Source organism: Trichomycterus rosablanca, chromosome 9 (genome assembly GCF_030014385.1).
Source record: "Trichomycterus rosablanca isolate fTriRos1 chromosome 9, fTriRos1.hap1, whole genome shotgun sequence".
Lineage (NCBI taxonomy): Eukaryota > Metazoa > Chordata > Actinopteri > Siluriformes > Trichomycteridae > Trichomycterus > Trichomycterus rosablanca.
In genome coordinates, this window is record NC_085996.1 from 29,797,735 (window position 1) to 29,816,044 (window position 18,310).

The 18,310-nt window shown below is 37.2% G+C and overlaps 1 protein-coding gene across 1 annotated transcript; it reads right to left on the bottom strand.

Annotated features, from left to right (window-relative positions):
* Positions 1-1,524: 1,524 nt before the first annotated feature.
* hif1ab (hypoxia inducible factor 1 subunit alpha b) lies at positions 1,525-17,531 on the bottom strand. Its single transcript, XM_063002202.1, has 15 exons — positions 17,228-17,531; positions 9,953-10,143; positions 9,640-9,785; positions 9,475-9,559; positions 9,245-9,354; positions 8,450-8,628; positions 7,721-7,827; positions 7,431-7,578; positions 7,038-7,309; positions 6,732-6,955; positions 5,556-5,678; positions 5,141-5,466; positions 4,662-4,758; positions 4,448-4,565; positions 1,525-3,569 (listed from the first exon to the last, which is right to left on the bottom strand). The coding sequence occupies exons 1-15, from the start codon at positions 17,257-17,259 to the stop codon at positions 3,415-3,417; spliced, it is 2,313 nt and encodes a 770-aa protein (XP_062858272.1). The 5' UTR covers positions 17,260-17,531; the 3' UTR covers positions 1,525-3,414.
* Positions 17,532-18,310: the final 779 nt, after the last annotated feature.

Below are 18,310 nucleotides of genomic sequence, written 5' to 3' on the forward strand. Positions count from 1 at the left end.
CACAGCATCATAATACACAAATTAGCCAAAACATTAGGCTTACCCACCTAATATGTTCTCAAAACAGCTCTGACCCACTGAGACATAGACTTGACAAGGCATCTGAGGTTACCTGATACCAAGACATTACCAAAAAGTCTTTTAACTTCTGTATGTTGTAAGGTTGGTTGTAATATGGTGAATCCTGGTGCCATCTTTTCCACATGTAAATGATACATACCTGGCTGTCCACATTATATTGAAGGATTCATCAGACAAGTTGAACTACTTGCATTGCTCCAATTCACGGTACAGGACATGGGTTAATATGGCCTGCAACTATGTAGCCCTTTACATGGTTTAACTGCACTGTGTGTTATGGTACATTCACCTTATCACCAGCATTATGTCATAGCCTTAATGTTCTCTGGCATTGATGAGCCTTGGCCACCCATAGATTTTCTTTCAGAGTAAGTATGGGTGGCAGGTTCTGTACTGCACAGCTGGTAATCAATAGAAAATATCCTTCTGATCTTGTTCTCTTTGAAGAATATGCAGTACATGATGTATCTTTTTATTCAACCACATCCAAATGTCTTTGTCTTGTAAATAGTGTTTTGTTTAGGTATAATATGGCCATCTGTACTATGATTTGTATGGTGTATGTACGTATTTGTTTTGATTATTTGTCTTATGTAAAGCGTCTTTGAGTATCTTGAAAAGCGCTATATAAATAAAATGTATTATTATTATCACTATGTCAATGTGTTTTTGTTACTGATGACATAAGGCGACTGTACTTGCAGATCTGTTATTAAAGAAGTTCATAGGATAATATGACACTAAGTACACAAAGTCACCCAAAGATTTTATGAGATCATTGAAATTGCAGTGCAAACCTGGCTATGTGATGGATCTGTGAGGTTGGTATTCAATTTGAGGTTGAATCACAAAACTTCTCAGCCAGGAAGATAAAACTGGGTCCATGGTTGGATCTTCCAACAGGACAATGATCAAAGGACACCTCAGAATCAACCCAAAAAGCTTCACTGACCACCAAATCAAGGTTCTAGTTCCCAGACACAAAAAATTGTGAGATGAACATAGGTGAGTTCTCCAGCACAAACTTTAAAATTAACTATTATTTTTGCCTGTCCCAATAGAAACTTACACTCTTGTTGCAGGTATCAAATTGTAAATGTGTTTATATTTACAAAATGCAATTGAGTTAAAATACTGGAAATCTTTTCGTTGTACTTGTCAGTTAAAACGGTTTAACAGAATAAACAAATCACAGATTCTTGTTTTTATAGCATTTTACAAAAAATTTCCCAGTTTTGGGAAATGAGGGTTAAAAATAAAACAACCTGAAATAAAACACTGATATTTAAAATGTAAAATATTTAACTAGATGCAATATTACAAATGAAAAGTTGCCAAGTCTTCTACTCTAACGAAAGTGTAATCAGTTGATTATAAGACTTACTGACATAAAACATCTCAATACAGTTTTTAGAATCTACAATTTAATAAAAGCATCACAAATTCTGGTCCACAATTGTCCTTTAATGATTATGCAATAAACAGTACATTTAGTGTTAAGGAAATGCAGACTGCTAAAATAAATGAATAACAAGAGTACAATAATCACAAAAACATTATTGCAAAACAAAAAGAAAATACTTGCAGAACATTGCTCAAAAAATTAAGAGAAGACTTAATTATTACAGTATAACATCAAGTCCATGCTTGGGTGCAAATGAAAGTGACAACAGGTGCACTGGAAGGGCAACAGCAAAACAGCCCTTAAAAAGGAAATGGGAACTGACCAAACTGTCAGAAACGGACTCCATAAGGGTGGCACAAGGGCAAGACATCCTCTAGTGGACCTGTGCTCACAGCCCAGCACTGTGCAGCTTGATTGGCATTCGAAGAGAACACCAGAATTGGCCGGTCCACCACTGGCCTCATGTGGCCAGAGTATGTAGGCAGTTCCTGAATGATGACATTGATGCACTGATTGGCCCTTACATTCCCCGGACCTAAATCCAACTGACAACCTCGGGGAGCTTATGTATCAGTGCATCTGATGTCAACCAAGTAGAGCTACAGACTGTCCAGGAGTTCAATGATGCCCTGATCTAAATCTGGAAGGAGATCCCCAGGACACCATAAGCAGTCTCATCAGGAGCATGCCCAGGAGCAAACTGAATTCTATCAGCTTGTGATTTCAATTTGTTACTTTGATTTTCGGTATGAATTTAAATCCAGACCGCAGTAGGTTGATGATTTTGGTTTACATTGACCATTGTTACATAATTTTGTTCTCAACAAGTTACATAATTGGTATCAGTAAAGGTTTTTCAACTTATGTGATGTGTGATTTAAGTGTTTCCTTAATTTTCTGAGCAGTGTAGATGATTTTTGGATGTAAAAGTATAAAGGTAAAATATAGTCTTCGTTTATGCCTTATCTAGGTATTAAATGTTAAATGTTTCAGCAGACATTTGAATGAGAGCTATATATGTGTTGCTTGATCACTCTACATCACACTTTAGACTTTAGAAGTATAGTATTAAAATATATCCTGCTGGCAATGGACAAGTATGAGTTCTAAGCATTTACTATGACAGTAAAATAACAGCTAAAAATATAAAAATGTTTATCACATAACTCATCTGCTTTAACCTCTTTGACATTTTGGCAAAGTGCAAATGTCTAGAACAGGGATAATATCTCAATGTTCTTCTAATTCCCTTTTGTATATTTGCAAGGTTTAATTTAACGGCGCATTAACTGATGATCTACATAACTATAATGATCTATGTGCTCAGAAATGAGCTAAGCATTAACCATCAAGCCTATTAAACAAAAAGAACTCTTAAATGTAACCATTTTATTACAAAACTGAAATGAGAAACACAACAGAGAAAAATACCGTTATGATGCTTAATAAAACTATGTACTAGTAGAAATGATTTTATATATTGCATGAGCTGCTGGTATTTCATCTTACGAAAATAGATAATTGTGCGACTTTAGCTACAATACAAAATGCTAGGGAAACAGGTAGACAAATTGGGGGGGGTTCCCAGAGGAAGAGGGACATGTTTAGGTAAATGTGCGTTTCACTTTAAGGGTCTTAACTTTCTCTTGGTCAGAGTGGAGACCACCACAATGGTGATTTACACTGGAGATGATTTATACTTTGTTTTGACTAGCAGGGATAAATGACCTCAATACACTCTACCACACTTTGGCCTATATGCCACAGGTGAGCAAATTACCCACTAAGAGTGATAAAGATTTAGGGTCAGTTTTTAACCAGACAGTTAAAAGGCATTAAATGGGGGCACTGGTTCTACTTTGGAAGGTAATGTGAGGGAGGGAAGGAAAAGGAGAAACAGGGAACAGAATTGCAAAGCAAAGGACAACTCAGTTAACTTGGTCCAGAGCACGCAGCAGCTCCTCACCCTGCAGCAGGGAGTGACGGTCCTGAATAGGAGCATTGACCTCACAATCGTATCGTGTTAGCTCCGGTAACCCTCCCCTGGTCTCAAATGAGCTGCACAACAAACGACTTGCCACCTCTTTAGAGAGAAAAAAACCAAACAAAAATAAGCCATTAAAGTTCTATTAGCAGTAACAAATAACATGCTACAAATCGTTTATCATCCATATTTTATAGGGCCCTATGATGTCTGAGATGTGAAAAACACAGAAGGAATCACATTTGAAACAATACATTTTACATATATGAAGTTGATCCGATTTATGCATTACATTTACCAACGCCTGTCCACAAACTTAACACACATAACTCTAATATAAATTAACTGTTTGCTGCCTAAATATAGAAATGTCAAAAATATATAGGGTATAATGTTGAAGTACCAGGTTAAGTTGTTTGTTTGTTTATTAGGATTTTAACATGTTTTACACTTTGGTTACATTCATGACAGGTAGGTAGGTAGCTGGGATTTATTGCCACGTCAGCACGATTACGGCTATATACGTGGCATATTGAGTTTTCATTCATGACAGGAACGGTAGTTACTCATTACACAAGTTTTATCAGTTCACAAGGTTATATCGAACAGTCATGGACAATTTAGTATCTCCAATTCACCTCACTTGCATGTCTTTGGACTGTGGGAGGAAACCGGAGCACCCGGAGGAAACCCACGCAGACACGGGGAGAACATGCAAACTCCACACAGAAAGGACCCGGACTGCCCCAACTAGGGATCGAACCTAGGACGTTCTTGCTGTGAGGCGACAGTGCTACCCACTTAGCCACCAGGTACTTCAGTGTACTTGATTTGGGCCTTATTTTCAATTTTAAAAGCTCATACTAAAATAAAATGGAATTGTCAAGACCATCATAATGAGCTAAAAACACCTATTTTTATAATGTTATCTTTTTCTTTTTTTTTTCTTTTTTACTTTAGTCATTCCTATCACTTACCAGATGGCAGTATAAGAATTGTCTTGTTTCCTCCTAGCAAACTTGAGCCTTTGATTTCCAGCACCTTGGCTCTTTTTCCAGGCTCAACAGCACCATCCACAGATTGCAGCAAAGCATCCTGAAGAAAAATACATTTAAAATTAAAAATAGATTCTAAATTATTTTAAGGCCACAAGTGGCTTCTGTAATGTAAAGAACAAAGATAGAGACGAACCAGTCCAACAGCTTGGGTAAACTCCAGTTTTCTTTTGCGCTGGGCATTCTGGATGGCTAACATCTTCGGAGAGAGCTCACACTCTGCCACTTGCATTCTGAAAAGCAAATAATATTAACACTTTAAATGAAACTCATTATGTTTTGAAAGACCTGAACAATTACTACCATTTTACTGTTAAGGGCAGGGTGATACTATCTCCTTATATAAATGTGTCTACCAGTAAAGATTTTGCTCTGCTTACTATACTGATCATCAGAGTTATGCTGTAAACTGTCACAAAACATTACTGCTTAACTGAAATTGACTTTTGCCATTTTACTCACCCTTACCATGCATTCGTTTATAATGCTGGCTCCCTCATCCTTGTGGATGTGCTATTGATGTTATTTTTACTTGCATAGGCTAATAATTCAGTCTGCACTATCAAAAGAGCAATCTGGGAAAGCAGTTTTAAACGGTTTCAGAAAACGTATTACCTGCTGAGAGGGATGTTCGTCTGGGGGCTGTTGGCACGGGCTGGGGAGGCCTCAAGGCTTTGATGGCCACTGAATGGTGAGCTAGGAAGGCTGCTTATCTCATGCAACAGGTGAAGGGGAGATGGGACCCGGGATGAGGGCTCTGACTTTACAGAGCTGGATGTTGAGGGTGGAGGGGTGGGTAAAGCCTGGAAGAGGGATTTTATGTCTGACACACTATGAGACCCAGAAGTGAGTGGCTCCAGAGGGGATGGGGTGTGCAGCTGAAAGTCATCATCCATTGGAATATATGGAGCTAGCATCTCCAGATCAAGATCCTCCATTTCCTTTAATTAAAGTAGCAAATGAAAATTGAATGCAAATTAATCAGAAACATTTGAATAAACATTTTAACTAAAAAAGATGGTAAACTTACATGGGTGTTAAATGGGGTTTTGGGCTCTGTGTCAATAGCAAACAATTTCTCAACCATATCCAATTTATATTCAGAGCCAATGTCTGAATCCACCTGAAAACAGAAATCTATTGGGCTGCTTGGCTGTGGAAGAGAGAAAGGGAAAGACAGATCTTCAGTATCAGGACACATGATACCTGATCACCATTTACTTTTTGACATGTACATTATTCGTTTACTTTTAGGAAGACTGTCGGACTAACCCAATATAATCATTTCTAAAAGTGAAGTGGTTGTCTTTTAACATCCTTTCCCACCTGAGTCAATGTAACCTTAACTAAGCAGTAGAGCTTTTTTAATTCAGCACAAAAATCACCAATAGCACTTTTCTACTTGTGTGAGTTTAATCAAATAAAAGCTGCTTGCATAGGTCAGAAGAACAATACGCTTGCACAGCACAGGGTGGCTAGCAAAACTGAGTCGCAGATTTACCATAATTTCACACACTAGCCCATTACTGATTTAGATGCTGATAACCAAACGGGTGGGTTTGCTTTAAAATAAAAAGTAAATAATATTCTGAAGCTGTAATATTTTCTTACATGCATGAAAAAAATTGCTGCCAGCTGAAACATACTCACGGCAGTAATTATCCAACTAAAGCATTTGCTTATTTAAATTCAAATAGAGACTTGCAGTGTATTACCAGATATACCACAATCACAACTAATACTTACAAATTCTCACTACTAAAACTAACCATGGTATACATAATAATTGCACGCAACTTTGAACTACATGTCACTGGTAATTTCTTACTTTCCTTTCTTTCCCATTTTTCTTGTCAACATCCATGATGTTAAGTTTTCAAACAAGAACAATTCAAACAATTCTAAATCAGACTTTTTGGTAAGCTATGCTGCCTCTTATCTTTGCTAATGAAACATAGTTTTGAACAACACTACATGACTGTAGTGTATTGTATTAATGGCAATAACATATGGCACTATTTTTTACAATTCCGAATACGACACATCTGTTGGTTTTAGCGTGATCTAGTGTTGGTGGAGGGAAAGGTTTTAACCTAACAAACTTAGGCTATGCAGTAGTAACAACATTAACTAAAGAAGTAAAGAACTTTGTTCTGTTAGCAAGTTCCATAAGGTTAAAACCTTTTTGAACATAAGATGTGCTTACCTCTGAAATGCTGGGGTCAGTGGTGGAGATGGCAGGAGTACTGGCAGATCTTGGGGTGCTGTGAGGGGTGGATGAAAATGAAAAATCCTCTCCTTCAGGTTCTGCTTTTGACAGAGCTGGAGAGGGCTCTCCGGAGACCAAGCGGGACAGAGGCAGAGAAATGTTCTCACTGGTAGAGGGCAGCATTACATCATTGTACAGAGGAGCCAGATGTATTTCAGAATCTGCAAATAAACCAGTTTTAGATGTTAAACGAAGCCTCCAGGCATGGTGTATAAAGTCAAATGCAAAGGTTAAGGTGCTGACCTGGGCAGCCAAAATCCAGTGAGATGATGGTGTCTCCTGCAGCAGGAGCCAGTACAGTGAGGGCCTCTGGCTCATCTTTCAGCTTATCATACAAGCTCATAGAGCCCTCTGCAGAGCATGACACCTGCTCGATCTTAAGGAGATTTCCGTTGTCTATTTCCATCTTCTCCTCCTCATCCTGCTGTTCTATCTCCAGCTCCTCTTTTTCCACAGTCTTTGACTCAGTTACTGTCTGCTGCAAGGAGAGGACCACATCTTCTTCCACAATGCCACTACAATACAATTGTAACACACAATAATTTTACTCATTATTATAAACTAAATACAACCTGGTTATTAATACAGTTCTTACAGACTGGTTAAATTACAGAGAAAGTAAAGTCAATGCCAAACCTGAGAACGTAGTTGACACACACAATGCACTGTGGCTGGGAGTTCTTAGGGCTGTAAATAACAGTGGCCTGGGTTTCAACCCAAACATAGCCTCCCTTCTTAGCCAGCATTCGGTACTGGCCTGTGGTAGCCTGTCCTTTTGCAAACACTGAATATTCACAAAGAACATCTAGTTAGACATTGAACACCATTCGTATCATTACAAAGATAATCAACACTTTTTATTGGTCTGCAGAAGTAATTTATGGGTACAGACAGTGTAAGGATGGTTTGGTATTTAAGAAACTTACAATTATGATGTGTCTTGGTGAGGTGGTCAGAGTCCAAGGCATGGTAGTACTCATACACAGACCTGTTTAGTAGGTCATCTGGCTCATGACCCATGAGCTCTGTGATTCTACAAGAGAGGGTCGGTTTAGAATTTCATGACTGTTTAGTTATGAAGCACATTTGCAAATATATTAATTTTGTAAATATACACAGCACTCATGTCATTTTGGCAAATAATTACTTTTGTATATACTGTATTTTAAAATTTCAGGATTACTTTTTTAAACCAACGACATTCACAAAGCTGAGAACTGTTGTTCTCCCTTATAAAGACTTGATGAAAAGCTCAAGTTCTGTAATAGTGTTAAAAAATAATTGTTTTAAAATTGTTATGCTGTTATGAATAATAATTGTTCATTTTAAAACAGACAGATTATTATTATTTCAGCCATTATAACACAGCCCTGATGTTAATGAAATGTATTATGTAAAAACTAAATAGTTGTGTAACTAAATACATAAATGTATTACACCACTGGGTGGCGATAAACCCTCTAAAAGGTAAGGTCTGCCTAAACGTCAATTTTTGTCTAAGGTATGAATGAGAGAGAGTTAATGAATATCTTAATGGTTTATTTTCTACTTTAATTCTAAAATAAAAAAGGGAGAGTTCTCTGACTAACAAGCACAAGGAAAAAATATGATAGCATTACATTTAAATAGTACACATTACAACAAACAATATTTACCTTTCATCACAATATGAGAACTTCATGTCTAAAGTATGGCGACTAAGGAAGGTTTTGCTATCCAGAGGCACCTCTATGTTTGAGGGGTGAGGAATGGGCTCACAGATCAGGACCAAATATGTAATGGAGGGCTCTTTACTGTGCTCCTGAATGCGCAAATGTCCTGTGCAATGAAGAACCTAAATGAAAGGAGAGTTAAGCATGACTTCAATTATCCATAGGCATGTTCGTGCAGAATGAGCAGCAAATACCATATTAATACAACTAATATATACTAATACTAATATAAATGTGCATACAATGGAAAATAGATTATAATCAGAGAAGATAATCCACCATTCTGTTGAGTGCAACAGATGAAGACAATAGATGGTGATAAACTTTTTCTATATCAAACATGGGCCTAACACACATGCCTTTACATTGTGAAAAGGGAAAACCAAAAAAAAGTTTGGAACTCCCTGACCAAGCACAGATGGTTGTTTTGGATAGAATAATGTACTTGTTAAAACAACTAAGTTCATTATACTGAATTCTGCTTGACAAAAAAAACAACTCAAACAATACAAAGTCACAGTGTGGTGCAGTATGCAGGTACCACTGTGTAGTGGAAATTTGTTTGTTAGAACTGTGGTTTTTACCATTGTTACCACAGCACGCACAGTTCATTTGAGCTATGCTGCAAACTGCCAAAAACAATGTTGCATTTGACAAGTAGAAGGCAGACAGTGCAACCCTGGCCAGGATAAAGCATGGAAAGTGAGAAATTAACAAAAAGAAAATAAGTAGACATACTTTCCAGGTGGAACTCTTGATGTTGACGGTACGTCCTCTGCTAGTAAGTGTGCACTTCATGCGCAGAAAGAAGCTTCGTTCTGTGTTTTGTTCCTTGGTTTTCTTGCACCCTACACAAAAAGTACAGTATAAAAGGCTGTAAACTAACGATAATTATATAAATCAAAACAATACAATTAGTACCAAAAGTAACAAATTTAATGATAAATACACAAGTGACTAAGACTTACCAATTCTGTGCACCAACACCTCTCTGATTTCCTCATGGTCACAGGGATGGGCAAAGTCATAAAGGCTGTGACCAGACAGATCAAACTACGAGAGTGCAATGTATTAAAAGCATTAACAAAAGAATCAGAGAGCAAAAAAGTACCGACGTTTCAAAAAGTAACTACCTGTGTAAGGCCCATAAATTTGCAGACATTTTCAGACAGATAGACCATGTCTCCATCCTCAGACAGCACCATCAGGAAACCCTCTAGAGCCTTCAGGTAAAAGCTGTTAAGCTGGCTCTCCAGCTCCGACTCTTCTTTTGCCTCATCTAAGGACAGAAAAGGCTAGCTTTACTACTGACAAGCCAAATCATCATATTTGTATTGCAACACTATTAATGACAAAGGTCTGCACAGTTTACTTCAATCAACAATCAGCTTTATTTTCTCTGTGACAACTTTTGTGATGATTACGTAATAATGCAGTTTTACTGACCAGAGTTGAGCATTTTCCTCATGCGCAAATAGCTGATGGCAAGCCTCATGATGGATGCCTTGTCCAGGTGAGAGCTGACATTGTGGGGTAGGGGCAGCTCTTTTGCAAGCTCATAAAACACCTCAGACTCTTTGCCCCTGCGACTTCGAGCTGCATCCCTCGACTTCTCCTTTCTGCGCTCCGAGCTCACCCTGGTACAAGAGATGCAGAAAAGTAATAAAATAAAAAAGTTTAGTTCTACTTCTACAAGAGAAACATTAAAAAGTATAACCAGTGTAATTACAGTTTTATTAGTCCAGAGTGTCACATCTGCTTCTTAATGAGGAAAAAAAAGAAAAAGCTCTTCTTAGAACTAGTCGAGTAAGCAGTAAAAACAAAACACTTTTTGATGAGCCAAAATCAAAGAATTATTGGTGAGGTGGGGACACAAATAGCTCTCAGGCACAGTGTTCTCAAATGGTAAGATCAAATGGTTTCAATTATTTTGTCTCCTTTTGTTCTGCAATTACATTTTTATGTTGTTTATAATAGCGAGAACAATCATATATTGGCCAATGAATCTTTAAACATGGTATTTTATAATATGACTGAAACCACAAGTCTTTTGGTTATGCAAGTTACACACGCCTTTCTTAGTACATGAACCTGCATATGAATAAAGACTAATGACTTTTTGAAATGTCTGTATAAAGCAGCATGCTGTCTCAATATATTATCGTTAACTGCCACTATGTATTGTTAAAGAGTCAATGACTCATTTGTGTTTTATCTACCTGGAACGAGTCCTGGCAGTTGTAAAATTTGCTAATGCAATGGAGGAAAAGGGGGCTGGGTTCCTGAAGGTGTCACGCAACATAATAAATAATGATTCAGTTAGATTTTACAAGAATTACATTAATAAATGGAAATAACAGTAATGACTGGCTTTTTTCTTCCGATATAATCTTGCCAGCTGTGCTCTCATGAGGCTCTGCTTGGACTCTTAAAACAGGCTGAACTTTATGACTACAGATAAGAGAGCCTGCTCGTAGTTTTCTTTATTCAGAGCTCTGTGAAATCAGTTTTTATTGTTTACATTTATTTACAGTACCACCACAAAGTACAGTTTCAAAAAATTATTTTGTAGATTACATTAAAAAAACCTTGCATATTTTGACTGTCATTTCACCATGTGGTACACTGTAACAAGTCAAAACTAAACTGCAACATTATTAGCATGGCCGGCAGAAACGCAATAAAATGGTGAAGAACACAGGGAATTTGTTTCTGTAATGCAGGAAGTACAATAGTTTGCATGCAAATGGTAATCTATTTTAGTTTCTAGTAGGGAGTAGGGCTGTTCTATGAAAAGGTTAATAACTCAGATCTGGAAATATTTTTATTATGCATAGCAATAAAAAAACTACATTGTCATATAATGTGTACTCAAGCGTATAATCAGCACATGTAGGAATACAGTGAATACTTTCAATGGCAACTCCGGCCATTTTACTGCATAATACTTAAAAAAAACAAAACTATTCATTACTGGGACTTGCCAAATAAACTTACTCACAGAACCCTTAAACAGTGATGAAATGACTAAGAAATCTATTTATTAAGCCAATATTGGCTCAAATACTGACATTTATCCCAAAATACATTCCACACAAAATAGGCTTGTGGACCAAAAACATCATGTGTCTGGCTTCAACAGGACTATGCACAGCAGATTAATAAAACCTTTGTTCCCCTGCAACCTTTATGATAGCTTTCGGCACTTGACCAAAGTTAAAAAACCATTCTTGCTAAAACAATGGCAGGGTGTCAACAGTATGCAGGAAAGTGGAAGGAAGTCTATTAAGGCTGCTGACAGGAAAAAGCATAATCTAGAAACAAAAAGCATATCAACTGCAAAATAACTCATTTTAGTCTCAAAACAAAGATAAGAACAAAATAATTTACATATCAAAATCCCATTCATAAACGACACTGGCACATACAACCACTAAAGTTTAAAAACTAACATTTCACCTCATTTATTAGTCACACAGATAAGTGAATTTCTAAAACCACTTGGTTGATTTCAATTATACACACACATTAGTGATCGGCCGGCCGATTAATCGGGCCGATTTTTGGCATTTTTTAGATAATCGGCATCGGCCGATATATGTACGCACAAGGCCGATATTTAAACATTGCCTCCGTCAGCTCAGTGACTGTATACAGTCATTGGTCTGGCTGTTGTTAGAGCGCCCCCGTGTGTCCATTTTCCCACTCTCCAGGCAGACATCAGTGAATGCACAAGAACAAGGATTGTAATCCTCCAGCCTGTAGCTGCATGCCAAATATTTCACTTTAACTTTATTATTTTTTATTCACAAATATTTTTGTTAATATTTTATTTATATTTTGATTACTTATCTAAATGCTCAAACACAATGCACACACAGTTTGATGCTTAAATAATGGCTCCTTAAAAGAAGTTCTTCTATGTTGTCTTCACTAAGCATGTTTGTGTTCATTCTTAAAAACAAAAAGATACTGCTATCTGCTTGTGTATGTTAAGTGAACTGAAACCTTTGAAATAATTTGTATTTTATTTAAAGTTTTTATTTTTTTTATTTAATTTTTTGAATGGCCAACAGAGCAAACAAGAATATACAGTGATAAATAAATGTTTATTTAAGATCATTAATTCTGTTTTGTTGTATTATTATTATTATTATTATTATTATTATTGTATTTTTTAGTTGTAAAAAAATGGTATTATCGGCTTTATATATCGGCCATCGGCCACTTCTTTCGTCTAAATATCGGTATCGGCATCGGCCATTAAAAAACCCATATCGGTCGATCACTAACACACATGCACACAAACACCAATGTAGAAAAAAAGTACACCCTCCTCTCATACATCTTCAGGTGTGTTAACACAATGCCAAGGAAGACAGACACCAGCTGTGATCTTAGAAAAGCAACTGTTGCTGCCCATCAGTCTTGGAAGGGTTATAAGACCATTTCAAAGCAATCTGAAGTCCATTAAAGTTTTCACAATGGATTGAATCCATAAACCCCTCTTTATACCAAAGTATTGTAGAGTCAAATGTGAGGTCATCTATCCAACAGCTAGATCTTGACCAAAACTGGGTCATGCAACAGGACAATAATACCAAGCACACCAGTAAATCTACAACAGAATGGCTGGAAATGCTTCATTTTTGTTAAATAAATAATGAATAAACAATTTTTACCAGCACTAAAACATTTCTTTTTCAATTTAATTGTACAGAGATTCTGTACAGAGAGAGTCTTAGAAATTGAAATAACCAAATTTCTTTGAAAACAGTCTCTACATACTTCAGAAGAAGAGGAACATTAGAAAGCCTGTGAAGCAGTCAAAACCAAAAAGATCATACAACCTGATTACTCATTGAAGAGCTTATCAATCCACACTCAAACACAGACATATACTCAGACAGAAACTTACAAATTAAATCATAAAACTTGTCACATGTATCCTGAGATGTGTACAAAAACCTCAAAGAAAAAAAATACTGTGTAGCTTTCATTTTAAAACTCATTCTAATGTCTGCTAACTGCTCCTAACTGCTAAAATCTAGACACTGATTAAGATCTAAACACTGCAAGAGACTGGAGTTGTAAAGGGATGATACCAGATATCAGCAAATGGCTGGTCTACTGGATTTACAGGAAGCGAATCACTAGGATTTGTCGATAAACCAAGTTATACTGTATGTTGTTTGCATTCAATTTGAAAAATGTATATCTTAATCACACTGTCTTTGTGTCACCTGCCACTGCTGCTCAAATCCCATTTGTGTCACATTTACATTAGAAGTAAATGTTCACCAGTCATCTGTTTGCCAATGTGAACATAGGGTTAGAATGTGAAAACTTGCATAAATAAAAATACAACATAAAAATGTTTGTTATTATATGTTATTACTATGGTTTTGCGAAGATACATATACTAATTTCCAAAAGACTACCATGACTCAGCTACACATTTTAGGCAAAAAGAAAAAGCAGCAACAATACCAAAAAACAAAAACACTGCATGAAGTATAACAGGCCAACATCATAAAAGCTACAATAAAGGACATGCAGTTTTTTCGCCTTTGCATTTTCCCAATTAAAAAAAAAAGCTACTGGCTAAGAAGGGCCACAGCAGCACAAACTCTCCTCAACACATAAAGGCCCCAGCCAGTGGTAGATTCTAACAGAAAACACTAATACAATTGCAATCAGAAATATTTACCCCCCCCCCCCCCCCCCCTTCAAAAAAAGAATTTACAGCATTAAACTTTTTTTATACAGCTAAATTTTGTTTAAATGAATGTTAGATGAATGATGCAGCGAATAAACAAAGAACATGTCGGTCTAGCATTTTCGAGTAGTAGGCTATTTTTTTAATGCTGCCATGTCACAATTGTTTGTCCTCAACATAATATTGCTGATCCTAAAACCTACCGCTAGTCTGCATGACCTCGGTTTACCATTGATTAAACCACTGGAAATTTGTAATTTTCCGACCACCATTCGCCAACAGCTAACCATATGTTCATAACGTCCTTATAAAGGCCTTTTACCCTCTGAACATAAATGCATATTTTAAAAGATCTTTTAAATGAAAGATCTCATTTTCATCTCATCTACAAAAAAAAACAACATTTATTAAGGACAGTAGCCAAGAAGAAGAAAAGTCTACTTAAAAAGTGCCTTACGCATTTCATGTAACTGTATTCCAAACAGTAACAACTCACTTTTAATGACATACGCGATCACTGTTGGTATATGCCAAAAAGTAAAGAAGCACTGTTGAGTGCTTCTAAATATCCTCTTTTTCTGAACTGAATGTGTGTATTTTGTTATTTAATTAAATGCTTTGTTAGTAGTTTTTGTGTTTACTCTAGAGATCAATAACCCCTTGTGAATGGAATCTCTTAAGTAGCTCTACTATTGCATTTCCCTTTAAAGTGACACACAAAACATACACCCTGACAGATAAATACTAGTGAAAACAGCAAGCAGTTTCATTGCTTTGCTGTCTAATTATGCAAACTTCTTGCTGAATACCTAGTCAGGAAATCCCATTGACATCAAAACTTATGCTGAGAAAGACAGCAGTAAAAACCACAAACCAGCAGCAAATGTGCATGTTCTAACTTAAATTCAGGTCAACTTTTAACTACAGAAAAACAAGCAGTGAAAAATAAAAAGACTTGGTTATTTCAGATAAACTTTCCTTAGACATTAACATATACTAATAGACAGTGGTATTATACTGGGGTTACGTGAATTGTAAGGCTTCTTCATCCTTTTGCCAATATACAATACTCTTATTAGTATAAAAGAGATTTTTCCTTATCCAAAGACACCTGATTTTTTTTTCTTTAAATCACAATGTATTCAAGTAAAGCAACTGCAATCCTCTAAAGTTCTGACAAAGCATGTTTTTCATCCTACTATTTAAGCATTACTGCAACACTCACTGTGTGACACTTCTACTTGCATGTCTTTGGACTGTGGAAGGAAACCAGAGCACCTGGAGGAAACCCACACAGACACAGGAAAAACATGCAAACTCCACACAGAAAGGACCCGGACTGCCCCACCTGGGGATCTAACCCAGGACCTTCTTGCTGTGAGGCAACAGTGCTACCCACTTAGCCACCGTGCTGCCCGACCTACAAAAATGTACTCCACAAGACATCTGGAGTTCTGTGGTTTTGGGAACCAGGACATTACCAGAGGCTTCTTCAACTTCTGTATGTCTAACAACCTGCCGGTGGGTAAAGCTTGCCTACTATGGACCAACAATTAATTTATCCCTAACCATGACTAGCACAACTGTTACAAAATAGACATGGTCATGCATATTTTGCGGGTGGTCCTAGTGATTTGGCTCATCAGCTCATCAACAAAAGAAGCTGGCAAACTCCTGCCTTATGCCTAGTACATAAGCCTTTTTGAGCAACATTATGAAGAACAACAACTCAAACTAATGAATAGCTAGAGTGTTATATTAAGCAAGAACGGGGCACAAACCCACTTTGGCAGTGTCCCTTGATGTTCTCAAGAGGTCCTCAAGCTCGGAGCAAATATAGGTGTGTGTGTGTGAATTCAACATAAAACAATCATACAAACAGGAATATTACAACTAAAACCTTTGCTTTGAGGTTTGCCCCCTGAAAATGCCTGATCCTGACTTAGGTGTGACATCACAATTCCAATACAAACTCATCACATGTTCATTTGGGGTTCTGCATTAACAAAATCCGGCCTAAATTTTCACTGAGAAAATAAATAAAAAACCGTCATGCAAGGCTACTTTAAGATCAACACTGCAGTTTTGTCAGTTAAAAGGACACCTGTAATGATCCCTCTCCTAGAGAACAATCTGTAAAGGCTAATCCTTATCGGTATGTAATTTTCTATAGTCATGGTGTCATATCGCCCGGTGATATTTAATACCGCGATAATAGAGAAAACAATACTGATTCTGTAAAGAGAGTAACGCTCAGTGCCTATTGTGTACATAAAAAGAACTGACACCTAGCTTTGCCAATCATTTACTAAGCAGTGTAATTGTGTTGTTATATGAAACCTGAAATGAAAATATAATTGATATTATCCAGCCCTACACGACATTATCCAGCCCTACTGGACATAGCAGCTAGAAGAGCTATCCTTAACAGCAAACTTTAACTTCACCTTTTATTTGCCGTCAACACAATTCCATGCCACGTTGACATACCTTGTCAACAGAAATGTAAACTTTGCTAAATAAGTCTTTTAAACACCCTCTGTCACGTCATTAGTCTAACTGTTTTAGACTCACAGTGAAAATTTCACATTACTGCAACGACCGGAAAAACAAAGCAACATAAATACACGGCAACTTAATGCTACCGAAATGTATTTCGTTAAGCAGTTAACAATGCAATATGTCGACCCAAAAGATATATATATATATATACATATATATATATATATATATATATATATATATATATACACATACATACATACATACATACATACATACATACATAACTTTATTTAGGAATATGTCTGGTGATAGATCACCTGAGAACTCCTTTACACGTAAAACAGTTGGGGCACAAAAAGACTTGGGGCACAAAATGGCGGCCCGGCTACAAAAACTGTTGTTGCTAACTAGCTCGGGATATCAACGCTACACTAGTATTAAGCTAGTTTGCCTGCAATCCAAAGTAAGTTATATGAACCAAAACATACTGGTTTTACCTTTTCTTTTCGGTGACAACACCGGTATCCATTCCTGGGTGAAACCTCTCAGTGTGTAAGGTTTTACACCACCGCCGCAGCAAAGAAACTTAGCTACAAGCTAACGTTTCCAAATAAAACAGAATAAAGGACGTGGTCAGCTGTCCTTATAAAAACGACGACCAAAACAAACACAACTTTGTAGAAATACAGTTGAAAAGTCGCTAGTCCCGAATGCCACACTCAAATCCCAGAAGTCAACCTTTTTAAAGGAATGAAGGTCAAAATACTGGTACTCCACCGAGATGCTTTCCGATCAGTTACCACTTCAGCCAGGCAGCGCAGTTCCACTGAGAGGCGCGTCCGCGATAGCGGGAGCGCGCAATCACATGTTTCCTTGGCACTGATTCAAGAAACGTCACACGCTCGACTGGATCAAACCGCCGCTGATGCAACACTAACTACTGTACACAAACTCCGGATGGAGACGCAATAAGACGGAAACATCATTTCATTTAAGTGTACATTCACTTTTAGTCTTGCTGGTCAGGGTCGCGGTGGAAATTGTGTCACTCAGAAATACACTGTGTGAGGCAGGACTACACCTTGGACAGGGTGCCTATACTCACCCCAGGAACAATTTAGAGCAGCCAATTCACCGTCTGCATATTTTAAATAAAAACCAAAGAGAAGCCTGTCATACCACAACATCCAGTTCTCATTTCTGCTCTATGCCTGTTCTATCCACTTTCTCTGATGCAGGTTACGAACTTTTGTGTCTTTCGTTTGATACTTTGTTTTTATTGATATGGCTGCTTATTTATTTGCAACCACACCCTGTTTTGTAAGTGGCTTTTTGGTCACAGTGTTCTTCTACTTTGATTAAATATCTGTAAATGGGTTACATTTCTTTTCTTAAGTGTGTAGGGATTACGCCTCGCTCTTTGTTTAGCAGTACATGCCCAGCCCTGTTACAGCTGACTGGTTACTTTAAAGTGCCCCTTGGTGTCAGTGAATAATTAAGTGAAAGTGTCAGGAAAACCCTGTTTTGTCCACATTGTGTTTTTACCACTGTTTACAGCTGGCAGTAGACTTGCAAGGGTC

Coding starts and splice junctions, on each gene's coding strand:
- hif1ab (XM_063002202.1), bottom strand. CDS start 17,259: ATGGATACCGGTGTTGTCACCGAAAAGAAAAG. Junction 6,956..7,037: donor ACTGGATTTTGGCTGCCCAG/GTCAGCACCTTA, acceptor GTTTATTTGCAG/ATTCTGAAATACATCTGGCT. Junction 4,759..5,140: donor ACGAACATCCCTCTCAGCAG/GTAATACGTTTT, acceptor TTTGCTTTTCAG/AATGCAAGTGGCAGAGTGTG.